General features: G+C 32.2%; 3 protein-coding genes across 6 annotated transcripts; 1 reads left to right on the forward strand and 2 right to left on the reverse strand.

Moving 5' to 3' along the window:
• Positions 1-444: 444 nt before the first annotated feature.
• Positions 445-6438, reverse strand: LOC112719901 (phosphatidate cytidylyltransferase 4, chloroplastic). 3 transcript variants are annotated; one of them, XM_025770636.3, is made up of 8 exons: positions 6056-6438; positions 5254-5516; positions 4616-4806; positions 3456-3580; positions 2509-2642; positions 1842-1957; positions 1316-1421; positions 445-909 (listed from the first exon to the last, which is right to left on the reverse strand). In XM_025770636.3, the coding sequence occupies exons 1-7, from the start codon at positions 6350-6352 to the stop codon at positions 1330-1332; spliced, it is 1218 nt and encodes a 405-aa protein (XP_025626421.1). In that variant the 5' UTR covers positions 6353-6438; the 3' UTR covers positions 445-909; positions 1316-1329. The 3 variants fall into 3 exon arrangements, with proteins under 3 accessions (XP_025626421.1, XP_025626422.1, XP_025626423.1); XM_025770637.3 differs by having other exon boundaries at positions 5254-5579; positions 6056-6431; XM_025770638.2 differs by having other exon boundaries at positions 5254-5548; positions 6056-6429.
• A 1760-nt stretch (positions 6439-8198) lies between these two features.
• LOC112719902 (U-box domain-containing protein 4) lies at positions 8199-16476 on the forward strand. 2 transcript variants are annotated; one of them, XM_025770639.3, is made up of 6 exons: positions 8199-8655; positions 10701-10981; positions 12445-12561; positions 12676-14727; positions 14824-14913; positions 16094-16476. In XM_025770639.3, exons 2-5 carry the CDS (start codon positions 10706-10708, stop codon positions 14878-14880), a joined length of 2502 nt encoding a protein of 833 aa, XP_025626424.1. In that variant the 5' UTR covers positions 8199-8655; positions 10701-10705; the 3' UTR covers positions 14881-14913; positions 16094-16476. The 2 variants fall into 2 exon arrangements, with proteins under 2 accessions (XP_025626424.1, XP_072062404.1); XM_072206303.1 differs by lacking the exon at positions 16094-16476 and having other exon boundaries at positions 8204-8655; positions 14824-15275.
• On the reverse strand, positions 15749-19909 carry LOC112719904 (peroxidase 4). Its single transcript, XM_025770642.2, has 4 exons — positions 19619-19909; positions 18271-18462; positions 17762-17930; positions 15749-16438 (listed from the first exon to the last, which is right to left on the reverse strand). Exons 1-4 carry the CDS (start codon positions 19844-19846, stop codon positions 16047-16049), a joined length of 981 nt encoding a protein of 326 aa, XP_025626427.1. The 5' UTR covers positions 19847-19909; the 3' UTR covers positions 15749-16046.
• Positions 19910-22975: the final 3066 nt, after the last annotated feature.

Consider the following 22975-nt stretch of genomic DNA (forward strand, 5'->3'; position numbering starts at 1 on the left):
ATTTACATGGATACCAAACAAGTAACAACACATAGTATACAAATATATTGATATATTAATATTGATTGTGTTATCTTTTATTTTTTATTTATTAAAATTGAAAAAATATTTTGTATTAATAACAAATTTATTATCTTTTTTTGTATTATAAATTATATCTAAGAATTGATATTTAATTGTTATTAATATATTTTTGAAAATATGTATTTAATTTTTAATTCTAATTTTATTTTTATAATTTTATATTTTTATTTAATTATGAACGGGTCAACCGGGTAAATCAGTGATTCACCGGTTGAACCAGTAACTCAGTGACCCAGTCGTATGACCGGGTCAATTACCGGTTCGGTTCTGATAACTATGATTAAAACATTCTTTGTAAAACAAGTACACACCAAGCAGTGATGCCTTAAAGAAATCTGGAAGGAAAATATTCTCTTGATGTGAATTCTGAATTTTAATGTATACTCACAGGTCCTTTATTAATACAGAAAAATATATTTCAGTCTTGCTAAAATACAATTGAGACTAGTAAATAAATGCGGAAACAATAACTAAATGTGAAAAATTACTACCACAAATGATTCCTTCTATGGCTAGCTAGAACAAATAGCTGGGGCAACCACAAGCGATCTTTTTTTTTTCTTTGCAAAATGAATTGTGATTAATTTTTTACAGGTCACAGTACAACCAATGAATGCTACCACTTTGATTAGTCCTAATATCAGTGACCTCATTTTAAGATTCAGAACCAAAGCAGCAACCAACTATTGTCAACTTAGCTTGAGAGAAGATAAGAAAAATTCCTGCTGCTCCCTTTTTTCTGATGACAAAGTGTCCTCTTTTTCTTTTTTGTGTTCTGATCCCATGAATATATCCCAAGTTTCCACAAATATCAAGTTTAATTCACTGTAAACGAAAACAATTCAACATTGTTAGTGATCATGTTACTCCATATATACCAGCATGTTTGGCTGTGGGGCAAAAATGGTGGGGTGGAAATTCTCATGGACACACTCCATGTTTAATTTTCCACCATATTTTTAGCCCGCCATGAAAATTTTCACCGAATTTTTATCGCTAACTAAACATACACGTTGAATCCTTAGGAAGACACAAAAGTCAACGAGTCCTATACGGATAAACCACAAAAAAAATGCATGTCAATCTCTTTGTATATCACCTCATTGTTAAAATGATGTTGACAAATACCTTAATTGATAATGATGTTGTGGACTATGACACTTTTGAAGCTACTGATATATAAACTATAGAATTTTAAACTAGAACAGGTGAAGTTTGAAGGAATACTGACCAGTATTTTTCATGTTAAACCCCATATAGAGGTAGAAAGGTTTTGACGAAGGAGTATGCGAGCGCACCAGTAAACACATAACTGTCCACTCTGTCTAGTACTCCACCTGTGCAGAAATGTGGTTAATAAAATGAATTAACCCTTCAAGTACTTTCAAATGGAAAAGAATGGAAGGTTCGATTTGAATGAGTTGTTCATCGTTACAAAATTATCAACCAAATGATCTGTCATTACTTATTAATAATTCAGGGATGGCCAAAACAACAGTATTATTTATATATTATCTAATTTTTGGAGGTCAATATCCATATTTAAATGGAAGTTTTTCGTCCTAATTTATATCATGACAATGATTGATTTTCTTTTGGATGAGGCTTGTAATTTTCTAAAGGGCTAAGCAGGATGATTTATCCAAGTCTTCATTTCTTCCATTTTAATCTTTTCAAACGTTGCTAAGATTTAATCTTAATATCCAGAGATAAATAAATAAAGCATCCAAGAGATTAATAAAACAAAAAGTCATTACCATGACCAGGTATTAAGGAGCCTGAGTCTTTCACACCCGCATCGCGTTTAATCATTGATTCAGTGAGATCACCAAAAACAGATCCAAAGAAATTCAGTACACCAAGAGCTATTGAACTGACAGAACCCATGTACATACCACAAGTTAGCAACAGTATTCATAAGCGCATGTAATATATAAAAAGAATCATGGCATATGTACGAAGTTCATCTTAAACTAGAAAAAAGATTATTTGCTAACCAGTACAAAAAATACATAATTTGCAAACCCACAATGGTTAATAATAACAATATGAGTCAAGAATATGGCAAAGCCACTAATGTCTATCACGGCATTGTGACTTCAAGAAAGTCCAAGAACATTAGGAAGCTATTCTTTTAGTAGCAAAGATTTTTTTCCGTAAGGCACACATTAGCCGACCCCACCTAGTGAGATAAGGCTTTGTTGTTGTTGTTGTTGTAAGAAGGCACACATTGTGTAAGTTGGATTGTATGAGATTTCTACAAGTCCTCATAAAGAACAGCAATTAATAGTTTCACCAAGTAATGCAATTCATAAACACCATGCAAAGTTTTGTCTCCAAATTTTGTGAATCGAATAATTATAATAAGCACAAAACAAGATTGACATAAGTAGCAACTGACATTAATTAGGATGTATAGCATACCTTGGTAATGACATTGGCCAACTGAAAATTTTTGAAAGCACAACAGAAGTAACTATACACCCACAAAAGCCTATTATTGTACCCTCCCATGTCTTCTTAGGACTTATATTGGTAAGTGGTGTTCTACCAAATACCTGCATCAAGATACAAGAACAATTTCATAATCCAAGGCTGGATTGAATTTGTAATTCTAGGCAGATATAAAGTAAGATACACTGTCTGAATGTTGAATGAACAAAACATAAATTACAATAAACTTCATTTATAAAAAAAATCACAATAAACAATTAGCTCCTAGCTTGAGTCAAAATATAATGACAGTCAGAACAGAATACTTTTCTTTTTTTCTTTTCTGAAAATTTTAATTGAAGAACAGAATACTTTTGTAAATGCAAGAATTGGCCCCCTCAAGTCTGGATTTTGCCTGGCATCAACCCACTAAAGCCCCTTAGAAAGGATATATTGCTAATCTTTCACAATTCAATATAAAAAAAATGTCCGCTTCTCTGAAGAATGGGGAGCTTACCCAGGGATATAAGGTTCCAACAATCCTCAACATACTCTAACAAATTTGACAAAGACTGTCTATGCAAAGACACATTATAAGTTGATTTCTCACCAATAAATTGTTAAATACTATCATTTCAAAACAACGATCAGTTAACAGGGCTTACAAGTTATAGCAAACATAGTAAACTAAGTTTGGTATAATCTATAGCATACTATTAATTATTGCCTTCCAACAGAATAATATAAATTTGCTAGAGGTGTGAGACTGACCGTATGAGATATGGCCAGTATATCATAACTACAATGTTGGAAATCAAGCAGGATCATAAAAATAAGAGAAAGGGTTTGCAAGTAACAATATAAATATCACTGTTTAACAAGTAACAAGTGACAAATGCAACAGAAAACAAATAAGTTGCAGCAAGAAGCAGATATACCTTGCCACCAAGAAATGCGAATGTATCAGCTGCAATTATGCTGCTAATGGAAATCAAAGTTGCCACAAGACCAACTGTCCAATGAGCTTGACCACCAAGAAGCACAGGCCATGTTGCTCCTATTCCTGCAAAACAACAATCTGATAAGGACAAACAAGTCCTAAACCACAGAAAAAAAGGAGAGTACAAAAATGATGCTCAATGGAATATGCCAAAGCTGGCTTTTATTAATAAATTCTACCTAAAGGATCAGACCCTTTGGGATGTGCTTTAAGATAACAGAATAACTTATATTGATAGGTGATCATGGATATAAACTTCCTAAATGACATCAAACAAGGCCCTCAATTGTTGAAAATCAGAGCTGCTCTCACAGCATGTCAAATTTGAGCAATCTCACATCATGCCAATACAAGCAAACTAGCAAGGGTATATTTATAAACCAACAGATTTGTAGAGAGTAGAGACATGCAGGTACTTTAAAGGACAAAAGACCAGCCATTCTTGTCTTCCACAATAAATTTCTATTTTATGCCATTAAGTTTCTTCCAGCAAGGGCAATGACACATTCCCAATAAATTATTTAAATTCTCACTTAAACTAGCATATAAAATTATTGCATTTGGATCCATAAGCATATTAGTTAGTTAAAAGATGAAACATGAAGAGCACAGTTATACACAACATTCCTCATGCTTAATAGACCTTGAATATATGGTTTACCCACCATCAATTGCAGATACTAATACTATATCTTAAGACCAGCTTAATAAAAAAAATAAGCCAAATGAAATTACAGAGAAACAAAATCTTTCCTGTCTCAGTGTCCAGATTATAAATAATCCAACATACAGACATCAATAATTTAAGCAAATACAATTTATATTAGTTGGTGTTTTTTTTGTTGGTTTTTTTTTTTTTTGGGGGGGGGGGGGGATTCAAACCTGATGGCAAAAAAGACATCAAACAATATTATGCCTTTTGTAATGATCAGTATATTGTTTAAAATATGGAAATTGAACATAACACGAGCAAGTATACTTTAGTAATTTTCTTTTATTAATAAACAATTTAAAAAAAAAAAAAAGAAACATCTGAACTACATCAGGATCACAGCAAACAGAACTAAAATGGAATGGGAACTAAGAAAGTTTACATACTCGTATTCAAGGCTGGAGCTGCTAAACCACATCGAAGCTTAACCCAAAAGCACGGAAGATAGCCACAATAAAATAATCCAAATATGGCACTACTTAGCTGGGCAAAGCGTGGACTTCCTCTTTGTAAGAGTAATGCCATGGCCAAAACAAATGCAGCAGAAGTTACAGAGACATCAATATGACCACGATACCTGGCCGTGTATCAGAAATGCTAATAATCAGCAAGCAACATCCATCAAGTCTTAGTACATATAAACGGAGAGTAGATTTGTGACTATGGGTAAAATACAGATCATCCCGGAAATTTGGATCATCCATCGGTAAATAGAGTTTATCTTTTTCTACAATACACAACTGAAGTATGGAAAACATGAAACCATCGGAATTACTCCTTAACAATGAATTAGATAACATAATTTTGCAATACATTTTCCTCAAGTTGAAAAAACTGAATGGTTTAGATTTGTAGTTCAAAAACAAGGTACTATTATGACAATACTCCCTTTTTAGCCTTTCCTTTAGTGAAACAAAAATTCATGAAATTAAACAAAGATCACTAAGTTTTGATTTGTTAGGAGATTGTCAGATGTATAAACTTAAGGAAATTTAAGGCCCACTAAACAATTAACCAATCTTACATGATATACAAGGGCAATAAGGCACAAGCGACAGAGCAGACTCGTGACACATAGCGTGGAGGAGGTGTCATTCCTTCAGTAATTCCACGACTCCGAACCAATTCAAAATACTCACGTGCCCCAGCAAAAACAGCAGCAGCCATGGCAACTGCAAAAACCCACCCTCCAGCCAAAACAACACCACCTACGGTTATTCCAATGCCGAGTCCAAAAACAATTCTGTTCCTAAGCTGACTAACTTGAGGTTTCAAGAGCACGTCTTCCTACAAGGGCAAATCATGGCTTCCATTAACTCCTGAGGAACACCCACTTCAGTGACTATCAATCTGTTACACATGCATGCTCAGAAAGTAAAAATGCGAGTGCATCATCTAACATAATTTCTCATCCGTATAAATGTCCACTCCATTTTTATTCCCCCTCTCACCCCGGCAACAACAGGAAAAAAAAAAAAAAAAACTAATTTACTAAATAACAATTTGCATGAACATTTGAACTCAAATGATTCTTTAACTTACCCTTAAACATAGATGATGATCTTAACTAATCACAGTCAACACTAAGAAACACTCCTCAATTTCTTCAAGACAGCTTGAAATACTTTAAAACAGTAATTCATTTAAAAATGAATATATAACATTATCATTCTTTTATAAAATAGTTTATCCGTATACACAAACCAAAACTAAACTCATCCAGTTACATCCAAAAGAACACAAATTAATAGCAACATATAAAGAAACCCCAATTTTCAGCTCCAAAACCATCCAATAGTCAATGAAGCTATAGAAAACGATATTACCCCTTCGGCATTGCTCTGTGGAAGGTGTTCCGGTTGGGCCTGACCAATCACGCGCGGTGGAGGCGAGGCTCCGGTTCGGCGGGTGAACCGGAGCAACGGCTTGCAATTAGAGAAGAAGAAAGATGATGGAGTAGCTTTATGGAGAATTAGGGATTGGGAAGAGCGTGGGCGGCATGGGCAAGCACGAATTGGAAGAAGAACAAAGGGTTTCTTCGGATTGTTAGGGTTATGGTGGTTGCAGAAGAGTGAAATTGTGGTGGTGGAACTGAGCGAGTTGGTGACTCGGGGGTGAGCCATGAAGAGACTGAGTTGGGAACGAGCTCGCTAACTACGATGGGGATTTTGCTTTTTTGTTTTATATTATTTTATTTTATGTGTACGGATTAATGCATTATGCCGTTTTTATCACTGCCACCAATGGCGAGTGGAACGGGGATATGGCAGTAAAACGCGCCGGGTTTTACTGTCGTTCATGTGCACACACATTATATTCACTTTTTAGTTGTTATGCTTAAATTTTCATAAATATCTATTTAATTTCTATAAATCCTACTTTTAATCTCGTATTTTTTTTATCTTAATTCTTTTTATTCTTTTATTCTATTAACATATTTGTATGATATATTTTAATCTTCCAAGTATTTTTCAATACCTCTAAATTAAGTCAAATAAAATTTTAGTTCCATTAAAAAATAGATATGTAGATAATTATTACTATATTAAAGGGTACTTGCTTATATTTACAACTTTTAGAACCATATATGTAAATATTTATACGCTAACATTATTATCTTTGTAAATATCTCTTATAATTAAATTACAAACAACAACAATAACAATAATAATAGTTAAAACAAGAAGAAAATAATTATAAGAATTAAAATTTTAAAATCTTTTTATATCTTATACAAATATCAAATTTCAAATTTTTAATATTGACGAGACAATAAATTTCTCTCGCTCAAAACTCTAAATTTAATAAATTTTAGTTTACTAGTTAATTCACATCCAAGTAATTTTAGCATTTAAGTTTATTCAAATAATTTATAGTCACACGCTTTTTTTTTTCTTCTTCTCCGCCCTTATTTCAAATTTATGTATACGTTCTTCTTCTTCTTCCCATACTTGTTTCAAATTCATGCATATGTTCTTTTTCTTCTTCTTCTTCTTTCTTGATGCTACGTCGTCTTCTTCTCCTCCTCCTTTTTTTTTTTTTATTTTTCACTTTCGTTACTGTTATCACCACCACCACTTCCTCCCCCTCTTCCTCCTCCTCATCTTCTTTCTTTTTCTTTTCTCATTTTTTGTTCATGATTCAAATTTTGTTTATGTGCTTGTTTTCGAATTGAGTTTGTGTGTCGCAATTATTAAATAATTTCGTTTCATCCTGAATTTAAATAAAGGTACACTTGGTCTGTGTTTGTTTTGAAACGAGTTTACATTCTTAATTTAATTTTTGATTCATTTCTGAGTGAATTATTTTGTTATGTGCTTATTTTGAAACGAGTTTACATTTTGAATTTAATTTTTGGTTCGTTTTTTAATATAATTTCGGTTTATTTCTGAGTAAATTATTTTATTCTGTGCTTTTTTGAAACGAGTTTACACTCTGAATTTAATTTTCGGTTTATTTTAAATATAATTTCGGTTTATTCTAAATATAATTTCGGTTCATTTCTGTTATGCACAATTCAAAACTCTTCATCCCCATCTTTTACCGTTTCTTCACCAGGAAGGGAGAGAAGGAGGAAAAAAATACAGTAACAACAACAAAAAGAATGACGATAAGAAAAAAAAGTAAAAAACACGTGAAAAAAAAAGAATGCGAAAAAGAAGGAAGAGGAGAAACGCAAAAAAAAGCGAAAAAGAAAACAAGCGTAAACGAGCCTGAAAAAAAGATGAAGCAACTGCGTAAGAATGAGAAGCATGTGCGCGTGTAATTAAGCTTTTAATAAGAGTAATTTTTGTTGATGTTAAACCTACATAAATAAATTTAAAAAAAAATACTTAAATATGTAGCAAGCTACTAATTAAAAATTGTTTGGTGTTTATTGTTTAGCAATTTTAATTAATGAGTATGGAATATTCCATGAAGATTAAACAAGCCGTAATTAAGTTGAATAATCATCTTCTTCTAGAGTCTAGACCAACTAGAGGAAGAAAAATCTAAAAAGAAGAGAAACTGAGATTTTACATTTTTTATTTAAAAAAAAAAGAAAAAGAAAAAGAAAAAGAAAAAGCAAGAGAACACTGAACACAGGTCTTAGAAATTTCCCAATAATTTCAAACACATCGTTTGCCCTAACCACCTCACTCCTCGGGCGCATCCCCACCACCGTCGCCGGCCTTCAAAATTGAGCTCCATCCGCTCCGTTCGCCGGCGGCGCTACCGTCCTCCTTTCGTCGTTTGTCTTGAGCTCAACGCCGGCGGCTACAAACACTAATTGCCAGAAACGCTGTCTTTTCGAGAAGAATCTTTTCGAGTAGAACATTCTCGAATCCTTCTTTTGTTTCAGTGTTAGATAAAGCAAAAGAAACTGAACTTGCTTGCCGGTGTATACACAGTCCTGGAGATCGCTGCATCAGATTCCATTCCACTGGTAAACCTCAACATTTTGCTTTGGAACTTTCTCGAAATTTTAATCTTTTGACCGCCGTTCATTGTGTTTTCTTTAAAAAATGATTTATTAATTTAGTTAAGGTTTGTTTCCCTGGATTCGGTTATCGTTTTGAAGAAATTAAAAAAAAGGGGGGGGGGGGATGGAGGGGTGTAATGCTGGGATTTGTTCGTGTTGTGTGAGTTTGCAGTTATAATTATCATTTGTTTGGTGTTGTGGAAAATAATAACTTGTTTGGTGTTGAAGAAGTTGTGGTTGACTTGTTGTGACTTGAATTTGAGTTTAGCTTGTTGAGCTGGATCAGCTCCCTGTGACTATTTTAAGTTTAAGGAGTTTCGGATTAATTTTAGAGTAAACTCATTTTTCTAGTTAAGTGGAGCAAACTTAGCTGTAGTTTGGTATGAACTTCATTGTATGATCCATAATTCCATATAACCCACTTTGTGACTAGGATTGCATGTTGTATTTAATTGGTAAGTTGAGCTGGCGGTGTTTTAGATTGGCTAAGCTCGCATTTGATGTTCTAGGTAGACAAGTATGATCACTTAAAGGATTGGATTTTATAAACTGGAATTATCCTGTGAAGATGATGCATTTATCTGGTACTGATTGTAAAATACTATTGTAGTATTAGGGAACATTTATGCATTGGATAGGGAACATGATGCTTGCGTTGCAAGTCCCTTATGTCTTAGGGGTTAGATACAGAATCCCCTAAATGGAGAGTTCCCTATCTTTTCAGCCTGGCTTTTAGGCCTACACCTACCTGATCATCTGTGCTAATTGGAACGAAATCAAAGGCTGGGTTGTTTTCCTCATTGTGTTGATGCACCATGTTACACTTTTTGTAGGGTTGAGAAAGGAGCATTAGTTGCATAGCATGCCATATATTAGCCTGGCATTTAGTGTGGACTCTCTTTCTCATTGAAACATCATGATCTTAAGTTCTTAACCGTTAATGATCTAATCATACAATCCAAAGTGTTGTTCACAACCCATTTTATCAAAGGCCAAACTAAACATGCAGAGGGCTCTCTTTTGCCTTCAAAGTAAACCGGAACTTCCACTCCAAGAAAATCTTACCTTTAGCATAGCAATAGCAGGAGTCTTTCTTAGTGCAATACCAATGCTTAAAGCATGCGAGCCGCCCTAGCATCCAGATTCTAAGCCACACCCACCCACAATTCTTAAATGGATCTTAGGCCAGTAGGCTCAAAGAATAAGAGATGCATTTCTTTACAGACCTATATTTTCTAGCTCATAAATTAATTTATCCAATTTTTTTCATTTAATAAAAGAAGAATTTTATTGAGATGAAGATAGAAGTTTACCAAAAGGTAGGAGAGGATAAGGGATACTCTTTACAAGAATAAATCAAACCACAAAGGAATTACTGATGAAGCATAGCTTTCCAATCTTGAAATATTTGAAAAGGAAATTCCTGTAAAAAGATCATGTTAAGATTCAATTGCACAGTTTGCTGGATTGCGACTGAGAGACATTTAAAGTACGGAATTGTGCCTTTGAAGTAGACCGTAACTTGTGTTCTGTCCGATTGTTTAGGGGCTGTGTTTACTTGAAACAAGGAAAGATGGGTGTTAGATAGTCGGGGGCTAATGCTCAAGTTAAAGAGCTTGCACCAGGCTAATTTAGAGTTAGCATATGCATTGGCTGTGGTGGAAGTTCTAGGACAGAACATGTTATGAGAACTCTAAACTCCTTGATTTATTGATTGAATTACGGAATGTTGATACATGTACGTATACAAATACATCTGTTACATTTATATCAGTATGAAAAGGATGTCTCTTATAATGTGTAGTCTACAAGTTATGTATGCTACAAAGACCAGACCTTGGCTTTCTCCCTTTCACGTTGACAGTGAAAATTTTCTGGCACATTTTTTCATACTAAATTTGCTTTCTAGAAATAAAATGATAATTATGGAATCATTTAATTACATATTTGGAACTGTTTTTATTACATATCAATTGGATCTATTTACTTAGTTTTGTTTATTGATGCAGGTGTTATGGAGATATCATTGTTAAAGATGCTTGTTAATGGCATATCCTCGTTTCTGAATTTATCGTTTTCTGGAAACGTCAACTCGGAACCCATCTCAAAGTATTACCAAAAGGCAGAGGAGATACTTAGGCTGTTGAAGCCAATTATTGATGCAATTGCTCATTCTGAGTTAGCTTCTGATGAAGTGCTTAGTAAGATATTTGAAGAACTCGGTCATGCAGTTGATGAATTAAGGGAGCATATTGAGAACTGGCACCTGTTGTCCAGCAAAGTTTACTTTGTAAGTGTCATAATATCTCAATTCTTCGTTTGCAGATATACAAGGCATATCTATTTTAGTCATTAATTTAATGTCAAATGAGCTGATCTTCCATTATGACCGATTGTTCTTCTCATTTCTTTATGTTCGGATTCAATCCTGTTGCCTTTTGCAGTGGTTAGGGAAGGAAATTATGCTATTTCTGCTTTCTCTTCTAATCGAACACAATTATGATGACCTTCACATATATTGTCATCTCTCTCTCTCTCTCTCTCTCTCTCTCTCTCTCTCTCTCTCTCTCTCTCACACACACACACACACACACACACACTGTTCCTCTTCTCCTCCCGCACACCATTCCTTCATATTTTTAGCTGTGTAGTTTACTCAAAGCTTTGTGTTTGTTGTGCACTTATTTCTATTTTAATTTCATTTATTTTAATAGTTAGAAGTTTTGTTTTCGAGAACCATGGTTCAGGGTCCTAATAATTCATGTTATAGTTATGGTTAATGGAGATGATCTTGTGGTGGATGTGATAACTTGTTAGCTTGCTTGTTGCACTCAAACTGCAGACTTTCTTAATTTTAGAAGAAATCTTCACATTATTTCATCTTCTTTTCTTGTTTGCTTGGTGATGATCCAGCTCTTTCATCACCAACAAATTGTTTTTGAACAAAAAAAGTTCTTCTATCTGAACAAGTGTACCTCTTCCATCATATTTATCATAAACCTGATTACAACTTTCAAAAACCATGTTCACATGTTAGTATAGTTTTCCACTTGATCATAGTTGTCTGTCTTGGCTTCTTTAATGTATTTTATCATTTGATATTATCTAGTTACCAAGTCTCATTTTCTAGATAGGATGAACTGTGTTATTCTCCTAAGAAAATGTTCATTGTCATGGTTTTAGTTATTTAAAGAAACTTTGATTTTTAGCTATCTTCTTTATTTAAGTGAAATTTTGTTGGTTTCAGCTTTGACTTGTGAAATGCATCTATGAAATGATCTTGTTATACTTGGTGGGTTATTTTCTGGAAGATAATGCTATATGAACCTTTTAGAGAGAGAACACGTGTGAAGAGTCATTAGATTGCTTGTGGATTAATGTGGAAATATGACACCTCATAGATCTACAGGGAAATCTAATAGCACAAAATTGTTACATGTTTATATGGCATTACCTTCTCCCGAGATATATATATATATATATATATATATATATATATATATATATATATATATATATATATCACTTCTTACTTAAAGGGTTACCTTTTCATTCTATACACCTTTGCAAGATATGATTAGGATATAACTGAAGAGTGTTCAAAGACCTTTGCTTGAGTTAGCTACCCGCCTGGCAGAAGTAAGACATGTAGTAGTTCTTTTGTTGTGCCTGCATCTAATGGGATGTACATGGCATGACTGTTGCAAGTTATGCATGTTGAATTCTCACTACATCTGCTATTATGATCACTAGGCTATGCAAGTTGAACCCTTGATATCTAGGATAAGGACTTTGGGGCTCAATATTTTCCAGCAGCTGAAGGTTTCTCAGCAATGTCTCCCCGATGAATTGAGTTCTGATCATCTGGAGGTAAAACATTCTATCAAACAAAAGAGTTGGTTTAAGCTTCGTCTTTTAACTGGAGTCATATTTTCATTATGTGAAAGAAACTGAGGATGTGTAATATCAATATTAAAATTGCAGCATTGTGTTCAGAAACTTAAGCATTTGGGACATGAAGAAGTATCAGCAGTCATTAAGGAAGCTATTACTGAACAACGGGAAGGTTTAGGACCCAGTTCAGAGGTCCTGGCAAAAATTGCTGATAGCCTAGGTCTAAAGTCTAATCAGGAGGTTCTGATTGAGGCTGTGGCCCTTGAAAAATTGAAGGAGAATGCTGAGCAAACTGAAAAGACTGCAGAAGCTGAATATATTGATCAAATGATCGCTGTTGTAACACGTATGCATGAGCGGCTTAGTATGCTTAAGCAAGCTGAGAGTAGCAGCCCAGTTCCAGTACCTGCTGATTTTTGTTGTCCTCTCTCTTTGGAGTTGATGACTGATCCAGTGATTGTGGCATCAGGACAAACCTATGAGCGGGCTTTCATTAGGAACTGGATTGATCTTGGACTTACTGTTTGTCCGAAGACTCGGCAGGCACTAGCTCATACCAACCTAATACCTAACTACACTGTAAAAGCACTAATTGCAACTTGGTGTGAGTCAAACAATGTGAAACTGGTTGAGCCCTCGAAGTCCACTAGTTTAAATCAAGCATCTGTCATTCAGGGGTATATGGAGTCTGGTACAACCAGGGACTCACCTGTCTTTTCTCATTCCAGGGGCAACCAGCCATCCTCACCTGAGTCGGTGCGTTCTCATTCTTTTAGTTCACCAGGTAATAACATAACTTCTGCTGGAATCCAGCGAGAGGGAACATCACCATTGCATCCCCGTTCAATTTCTGAAGGTTCCTTAAGTGGTATGGTTAATGGGCAGCATATGGATCTTGCTGGAGCAGGTTTAGATGACAGGTCTGCTAGCTCAGATGAAAGCAGTGTGGATTCAGTTGGCCAACCCTCAATGTCGCCATCTAAAAGGGAATCGTCTGGTGCCTTTATCCCTGACCAAGCCCAAGCCCATGTTAGAACTATTTCTTACTCCAGTGCACTTTCTAGTGGAAATTTCCCCCAAGAAACACCAGGTGATGATAATAGTTCTCCTCAGTTGTCAAGCAGTCCAGCATACAGTAGAGATGTTTCAGGTGAATTAAATCCCGGCCCAGATTCTGCTAGTGCTGCTACTGTTCCATCTTCACATAGAGAACCAGAGTTCCCACCTCGATCGGAGACAAGGTCCCGAACATCCTTGTGGCAGCGACCATCCCAGAGGCTTGTTCCTAGGATGGCATCCTCTCCTGCTGCTGAAACTAGAGCTGATCTTTCTGCTATTGAATCCCAGGTTCGGAAGTTGGTTGAGGGCTTGAAGAGCACCAATATTGATACTCAGAGAGAGGCAACAGTAGAAATTCGGCTTCTTGCCAAGCATAATATGGATAATCGAATTGCAATTGCAAACTGTGGAGCCATTACCATATTAGTTGAGTTACTCAGATCACCAGATACAAGGATCCAGGAAAATGCTGTTACTGCACTTCTGAACTTATCAATCAATGACAATAACAAAAGTGCAATAGCAAATGCTGGTGCAATTGAACCTCTGATTCATGTGCTGAAGACAGGGAGCCCAGAAGCCAAGGAGAATTCTGCTGCCACTCTATTCAGCTTATCAGTGATTGAGGAAAACAAAATTAGCATTGGTAGGTCGGGGGCTATTGGACCGTTGGTTGATCTATTAGGGAATGGAACCCCTAGGGGTAAGAAAGACGCAGCCACTGCTTTGTTTAATTTGTCAATATTTCATGAAAACAAGAATCGAATTGTGCAAGCTGGTGCCGTGAAGCACCTTGTGGAGTTAATGGACCCTGCTGCCGGAATGGTTGATAAGGCAGTGGCAGTCTTAGCAAATCTGGCCACAATTCAAGAAGGAAGAGTTGCTATTGGTCAGGAAGGTGGGATTCCTGTTTTGGTCGAGGTTGTCGAGTTGGGCTCTGCAAGAGGAAAAGAGAATGCAGCAGCAGCTCTTCTGCATCTATGCTTACATAGCAACAGATTCTTAAGCATGGTGCTTCAGGAAGGAGCTGTCCCACCATTAGTCGCATTATCACAGTCAGGTACTGCGAGGGCCAAAGAAAAGGTACGGTTTGTTCTTTACTGTTTCATCTCTTATTTGCCTCGTATTCTATTTCTATTTCTTCAAACACAGTGGTGATGGATTATTTTCTTTGTTTAGGCCCAGGCTCTCCTCAATCAATTTAGAAGTCAGAGACATAATGCGGGGAGGGGCTGATTTTGAATCCCCAAGCTGTTGTACCATCCAAAGGTTTTGAATTAACTTTTTATAGTACTTCTCTAATTTATGCATTATTACATGGTGCAAATAATGTGTGTAAAGGTGTTTTGCATTATTGTTTCACTTGCTTGTAAAGGGGAAAAAATGTTATTTATGGGGGGCACGATTTGATTGTTTCCTCTAACGGAAAACCTTTTTCTGTGTTGTGAAGAAAATTTATACATGTAAGTCTAGCTTTTGTTTTTAACAAAGAGAATGTCTGGCTTCTGTTGCTGGCATAGGGCGAGAGATGTCCGTGGACAAATAATTTTGTTTTATTTAGGGTTTAACTGCCCCATAATGTATGGTATCAACTATCAATATCAAAATTTTTTCATGTTGGCATATGTAAATGTGGCTCTTACTGTTGTAATAATTCAATTGTGTTGTATTGTTGAACTGTTCATATTCCTCCACTTTATCAATGAATCAGAAGATTTTATTAAAGGAAGAGTTTACCTAATATTTTTTCATCATTCATCCCCTTGTGGTTCTAGATACTGAATTTTAGCATATGAACTTTTGGAAATGACAAAACTAAATCAGTTGTCTTAATTTGGTTGTTTCATGAAATCCTGATTATTAATTCCAAGTTCTGTTGAATCACAATAAAGCAACGTCATAATATCTTACTAACTATATATAAACCAAGGGAATGAGTTTTTCTTATTGAAAATTTCATTTTACTATGGCTTGGTCTGAACATGAGTTATACAAGAATATTAGTAAGACCATCGTGTATATGTGACAGTGTATTTGGTTTAAGCAAATCATAAAATCATTGCCTTCTTTTAAACAACAGTATAATTATATTTTCACTTAAGGGTAGTGATCAATGTACTAAATATTTTATTCTATAATGATAGGCGATAACATTTTATATATTGAACTACACAAGAACCCACTAGAATGGAAATTCTTGTGTTTCTCTTTACCATAAACAAAGAGAAACACATGAAAAGATCCATTATATAATTCACACTTTTCCAAATCACTAGTGTTCACTTAATTAGACTGTTAAACAGCTTAAACTCACTAAACTACTGCTTCTCAATTTCCAGAGGCATAAAGTTCACATCAAGTAATGAATTTATGTGTCTTTATTCATAAATTTAATTCATGAACTAATTCACTCTTCTGCAATTCTTCCTTATCTCACCTTTTGACCCAGTTAAGGGCAGGATGTTCCCCATCTTAATCATTCCAGTAACAAAGTCAGAAGCAAAGGCCTTATTATTCTGACTATAGGCCTTAACAAGTGAATCAGTGGATCCACCATTGAAGAGTTCTTGATCAGAATGAAGGAGACCCTTTTTGTTGATGAGGTTCTTGTAGTAGTTGTTCTCAAAATGTGTGGGTGTTTGTAGGTCTAAGGGTGCTAAATTGTTGTCTCCTGTGCCATTTTGCCTTGGACAATTTTTCTGCCTTAACTTGGCAAATGAAGGGTCAATGTCGGTGTCATTGTATATGTGACCTCTGAAACTTGTACACCTTGCTTGCCCAATTGTGTGAGACCCTGAAAAACCACAAAATAAATGACAAAATTAATTAATAGTGATGAATCTAGAAAATTTGAATAACAGAACAATGACAATATTAAAATGTTGAAATTAGTTAATGAATGTCTTAAGAATATTATCCGAGAATAAAAATAGACATTATTTTCTGCTAGTGCATTAGGATTTATAAATACTCTTTTTTTTTTTTATTAAAACTTTTTGCTTGAAGTAGCTTTAACAAGTTCCTCAAAATGTTATACAATTATTATATTAATAAATAGTGGAGGCAAACCACATAGATATATAGTTGAAAACATTCAAAATTTAGTGGGCATATATAACCCAACATAAAAGCAATGCAAGTATATCTTTCCTTGATTAGACGAGAGTTGCTAACTCTGGTAATTTTTCCTTCTACACATGGCATAGTATAGTGGATTCAGTTTGATATATCCTTATTGGGTTATCCAAGCATACATTATTATTATTCTTTAAAGAACAATAATACATTATCAAGTTATTAAAAGTGTTTGTCCCTTTCATATAAAAACGTGTTTGATTCTATATAGTATGATTAGTTGGTATAATCACGTGGCCATTCATTATTAGTAAAATTAATGATCCACTGTATTATGCCATGTGCAAAAGCTTTAAGGTAATTAATCACATAATCTCGTCATAAAAATAATTAAAAACTAAAGCAAACATAAAATTGTGAATACAAATTTAATTGACAATAATATAAAATAATAAATGAGATATGAATGACAGTTAGACTTCAATTTTTTCCCAGATATTGAAATATTATAGATGATATTATAAACATATTTATCTTCTTAACTATGGTGGATAACTGGATATGCATGATTTTACCTTCTAGTCAACTCAACAGTATTATATTGTTGGTTATGAAGTGACTTGACAATTAGCTAAAAAAGCACGTAATAATGCAATGAACATGAACATACTAGTTGTTTAAAAGTCATATTCATGTACACCTAATATAATTAATGAATTCCATTTAATTTGGCAAAACCATATGGTTACATACAAAATCAACATCGAAATGTGTCACGTTATCACAGACTAAAGCACTGTTTTCATATAAAGAGACAGTGAGGTGTAAAGTATATATAAACTAAACTACAATAAAATATATGTGACTCACTCTTTTTTGAGTTATCAATTGTGACTTATCATCACTTTATATCAAAAGGTATGGATTATATATATTTATAAAAGAGAACTATACTTTAATTATTCTATAAATATAAAAAAAATAAGCTATTTTATTATCAAGCATGATTAATTAGAGTGAGTGAGTATAAAAGGAAAATTACCAGATAAGGCAACTAAGTCCTTGACATCAAGGCCATGTGACTTAAAATTGGAAATTAGGGTACTAAGGTTAGAAGTGGGAGGTGGAATTACACCAGTGTTGGCAGCTGTGAAATTTGCTGTTCTTGAATCCCTTCTTCCAAGTTTCACATCCCAAAAAGGCCCTCCAAGCTTAACAAATAAAGCAAAATAAATTATGATAAACATTGTTGTCATTTTTATTACTAGTAATATCCTAAGTTAGTTTTTTAAAAATTTTAATCTAATTTTTAATATATTTTTAATTATTAAATCAGTTATTTTTATTATTATTATTTAATAAAAATATATTAATTTTTAAAAATGTTTAAATTAATTTTTTTACATAAATTGTCTAACAAAATGAGAATTTAAAAAATTAATTTAATAATTAAAATTTATTAAGAACTAAAGTTTCAACTAAAAATTTCTCAATTCTTCTTAGGTTATATTATTGTAGTGAGTTATTTAATTAGTAGAATATTATACTCACAATAACAACAGCGTCACGAGAAGCAATGGCCAAGATATCAGCACATGAAACAACACCGGGGCACAAAGCTTCAACCTTTGACTTGATTGCATCAATTACTTCAAACCCTCTCACTGAGTTTTTGTTTGCTGCTGCTGTCTTCTCTCCTTTGAATGTTGATGTATCATCCAATAACAATGATCCATCACAACCCTGCATTTTTCATGTTCCCACATGCATGCACGTCAATTTCTTAGCTGCTTTAATTTTAATTAAATCATATACACAAAGTGGGACTAATAACAGGGTGCATACCTAAAGTAAAAACTTACTTGTAGTTATTTTTATTTGAAATTGATAATTAAAAATTATTAAATAATTTAATATATTTAATTTGACTATATTACTATATAACAATTTTCAATTATTAATTTTATATGAAAATAACACGTGAATTTTCACCGATTAGTAATAAGCCATCTATGAGCCATTAGTTGGTTGAGATCTTTTTTATTTATTTGATTTTTTTTATTCAAAGTGTCACATCCCTCTGAAATGAAAAGTTATAAAATGAAAAGAGAACACGTACTAAGGGGTTGAGAGCCATATATATATATTGAGAATTATTCGAATGGCTTAAATAAACTATCAATATTTATGAACTAATTTTAAAAGTAATATATATCATATATGATATATTTCAAACTTTCAACTCTAGATCTAGAATTTCATATTTAGATCGTGAAGTTTTCTTGACCAATAAAAATGATGGTTTTAAGAAGCAATATCTGCAACTAGTATATAATAATGTCACCAAGGAATAAAAAAAAACTAGTATATAATAATAATAATAATAATAATAATAATAATAATAATAATAATAATAATATATGTGCTTTACATGTATATAAATGAAAAAAAAACTATATAAAAAATATGTGTTATGTCTCAAGTGCACTGGCATGAACTTAAGTATATAAATGCCAATAACTCTTTGCATGCACTTCGTTAATAATAATTAATCAATTCATGCAGTGGATAATGCACTATAAATTATTCTAAATTTATAACTACTCAACATTATAATTGTTCATCATGATTTCTCACAGTTTAAATTTTTGTGAACTAATAATATAAAATAATTTTATATTGTTAACATATAAAAATTATTCTCTTAATATAATACCTTACATTTTTTTTTTCCTTTAACCTTAGGTTATAAATATTTAAAAATTGGTACCACTCCATTCAGGAGTACCAAAATAGACAAAAATTTAGAGGATGACATTGTAAAAAGTTTAACATTAATATTAATATATTTAAAAAAATAAAAAAACACCAAAAATGATGATAGTAGTAGTTGAATTACATCAATAAAGCAATCATGGAAGAAGAGGCGAAGAATAGAAGCACCAAGGCGTTGTTCTTTGGCCACAGCATCTTCAACAACAGATTTCACAGCATTGAAAACTTGTGGACATTTTCTACAATAGAAATTCTCTGAAAGTAGATGGGCTGAAGAAGAGGTTCCAGCAAGAAGAACAAGAACAAAGACAAGGAATAAAGAAGAAGAAGAAGAAGAACGAAAAAGTGTCATATTTGTTTGTTTTTTTTTTTTTTATGTGAAAGTATATATGATGATTTGATGAATAAAGAGTATAGTGTGAGACTCCAATATATAGAGAGTGTAAACTCATGATTAATTAATTCTCACCTAATTAGCTAGCATCTATATTGATCAAATTAAATATAATAAAATGTATTGCATGGCAATAACAGTGTCACCTCTTGAAAATTTTGATTGAATTGATAGATTGATTAGTAATAATTAAGTATTGGTTTAATTACTCTGTTGGTACTATAGTTTCGTAAAATTTTCAATTAGGTTATTATACTTTTTTTTTTAATTGGGTCCCTGCACCAATTTTTTTTTAATTAAGTCCCTCTTAATAGTAATTGACTTAATTTTATAGGGACTCAACTAAAAAAAAGAATTGGTACAGAGGCCTAAATAAAAAAAAAAAGTGTAGAGACCCAATTAAAAAAAAAATTTTTGGTGCAAAGATTCAATTAAAAAAAAAAAAAAAGTATAAGGACCTAATTAAAAATTTTGCGAAACTATACGGAGCAAACTAATTAAACCTTAAGTATTTTTGAAGATTTTCTCTCATCCACTTCTGATCTCTTGTACTTTTTCTGATCTTTTATAATCTTTTAAAATATTCTATTTAAATAATAAATATTTAAATTCCCTTAAAATGAAATACCTTTTCATTTATGAAATCCAAACTTAATTAGAGATATTGTTTAAGTAAAACCGAACATTTATTATATATCCACCATGTCATGAATCTATTTTCTCAAAATATCATATGATAATTCAGTTTTACTGACAGTTTTATGGATGTTTACGATATTGATAATATTAAAATAATTATAATGACGCCCGCCCTATACAAAATGTGTTGTCTCAAAAAAATCAACATATAATTTATATTTATATCGATAATATTAAAATAATTTATTGGAGACCATTTGATGAATAGACACCGGATTATGTTTTCTAGTATAATAAATATAATATATATACTATTTAATAAGAAGAAATTCGATTCTATTGTGTCGGTTGATGTTTAAGGACAATAATTCATTATTTTTCATCATTATCTTATGATATTTTCCATTGAAAAAATACTATATGTTTTTCTCTAAATAATTACAAGAAATTTTAAAATATATTCTTATATTTAATTTATTTTATTTTTAGCATCAAATATTTTATTAATATGATCTAAAATTATTTTCAGGTGAACATTAAAATTTATAATAATTTTTGTCTTAAATATTTGGTTTATGTTTTAAATCCTGATTAAATTATTATTAATAAATAGAGATAATATTTTAGAGGCGTAGCAACATATAGCATATTTTTTTTAATGAAAAATGGTAATTTTCACTTTTTGAGTAAAGAGTGAAGATTGATTAGTATTTCTATAATGAGGTATTAAGGTTCATTCTTATAAAAGGTGAAATGTACTATAAACTTGTTGAAAAATGGTGTCCATGAAATATTTTCTTTTCCCAAAAGGTGCAGATTGTGGTCTTAGCGTGTTGTCCCTTTGCTAGGATTACGACAACGTTGAATATTACATGTTGCAAAAAGTGCATGCTAAATAAAATGTATTGGTAATCAACCTGAGTTTGGTCGAGTTGTTAATTCACTCGTTTGTTTAAATAAATATTAAAATTTTAAATATTATTTTGTGCATGTAACAATTCATTAGTCAATATAAACTCTTAAATAGAACTCAAATTTACAATAAATTAATCTTTCGTCTGTCGAGATGAGATATATGATATACCGTCTCCAACCAAAAAATAAAATAAAATGTGTTAGTTTTGTACGTATTGTTAATTTATTTAGTAAAATGCAATAGAGAGAATTTGTTTTATTCAAGCATGATAATTTTTTTAATTTTTAACATTTTATTTTTATTGTTCAAAATATTTTATTTTTATCTAAAATATTTTAAATAGATTTAATATTATAGTTTCGTTAAATTAAAGGAAATTCTTAACACCCTTAGTAAATGTACAAAGTTGACAAAATTTGCTAAATAAGTATTTTCAACTCACATATTGTCACCACGTTAGCTATATTATTAATCTATTTATTTATCAAGTAAATTCTAATATCTTCTAATATAAATATTATAACTTTTTTCTTATTTATAAAAGCATAACATTACCAAATTCATAGATATTATTAAAGGAAAAAAATTGTTTAATTGATAACATTTTCACTGCACATATACTAATGGTGTAAATATTTAAAATAAGATATTTTAAATAGAAAATAGTAGATTAAAATTTAATTTAAATATTAAAAACTAAAACAATATTTTATTATCATTTATAAATAAGATTCTAATATGATTAATATATATCTTCTATTTTATTATGACCGAGAAAAGTGCAACTGTGATTATATCAAATGGCTAAAAGAAATTATTAAGTAGTTGAATTATACATGAGAGTGAGGTGAATAATGGAATTGTTATAGAAGACTATACTATTTTCCAAATTCAACTTTGTGTGAAAGAAAATAATGAAACTTTTGTGAAGAAGAAAACAGAAAGGGAGTAAAAACATGCCAAGTGTTGGTCTTATATAAGTGATTTTAAGATCAATATTGTTAGAAGTTTGTCTTTGCATTGTTTTGAAGTGAAGTTGTGATGTATGTACTATGTATCTTTGAATTTAGAGTTCCATTTCAGAAGCCTTTTCTTTCACTCTATTGCTTCTTCTTTCTTTTTTTTTTTTTTTCCCTATATACCTCTCATCCTATGAGGATGGATAGCTTTTTTAGGTTAATTTTTTTGAATATTGAATAAGAATTTGTATAATCTTTTAATATTAGAAATTATGGTTACAAAATTTTGGAAGCTATAGAATTTGCAGAGTGCGAATTATCAGATCAAAATTTTTTTAATTTATAAAGACAATACACAGATTGGGTATCGTATTATTTTAATATTAAATTATAATACGCAGGCTGTATATTGTATTATTTTAATATTAAATTACAATACACAGTCTGCGTATTGTAAATACACAACTGCGTATTGTCAGTGCAATATATATTCTGCGTATTATATTTGCACAAAATAGTGCTCCCAAAATATTGTAAAATTCTATTTTTTGTAACATTAACGTAAAACTCTAT

The sequence above is a fragment of the Arachis hypogaea genome, chromosome 11, assembly GCF_003086295.3.
Source record: "Arachis hypogaea cultivar Tifrunner chromosome 11, arahy.Tifrunner.gnm2.J5K5, whole genome shotgun sequence".
NCBI lineage: Eukaryota > Viridiplantae > Streptophyta > Magnoliopsida > Fabales > Fabaceae > Arachis > Arachis hypogaea.

Excerpts from the sequence above, each read along its gene's own strand:
- LOC112719901 (XM_025770636.3), bottom strand. The coding sequence starts at position 6,352 with ATGGCTCACCCCCGAGTCACCAACTCGCTCAGTTCCACCACCACAATT. Across the intron at positions 3,581-4,615 it reads AGCTCCAGCCTTGAATACGA|GAATAGGAGCAACATGGCCT; the intron begins GTATGTAAACTT and ends GTTGTTTTGCAG. Across the intron at positions 2,643-3,455 it reads TCGCATTTCTTGGTGGCAAG|GTATTTGGTAGAACACCACT; the intron begins GTATATCTGCTT and ends ATCTTGATGCAG.
- LOC112719904 (XM_025770642.2), bottom strand. The coding sequence starts at position 19,846 with ATGACACTTTTTCGTTCTTCTTCTTCTTCTTCTTTATTCCTTGTCTTT. Across the intron at positions 17,931-18,270 it reads CTCGTGACGCTGTTGTTATT|CTTGGAGGGCCTTTTTGGGA; the intron begins GTGAGTATAATA and ends TTATTTGTTAAG. Across the intron at positions 16,439-17,761 it reads GGACTTAGTTGCCTTATCTG|GGTCTCACACAATTGGGCAA; the intron begins GTAATTTTCCTT and ends GTGGTTTTTCAG.
- LOC112719902 (XM_025770639.3), top strand. The coding sequence starts at position 10,706 with ATGGAGATATCATTGTTAAAGATGCTTGTTAATGGCATATCCTCGTTT. Across the intron at positions 10,982-12,444 it reads TGTCCAGCAAAGTTTACTTT|GCTATGCAAGTTGAACCCTT; the intron begins GTAAGTGTCATA and ends TATGATCACTAG. Across the intron at positions 12,562-12,675 it reads TGAGTTCTGATCATCTGGAG|CATTGTGTTCAGAAACTTAA; the intron begins GTAAAACATTCT and ends TTAAAATTGCAG.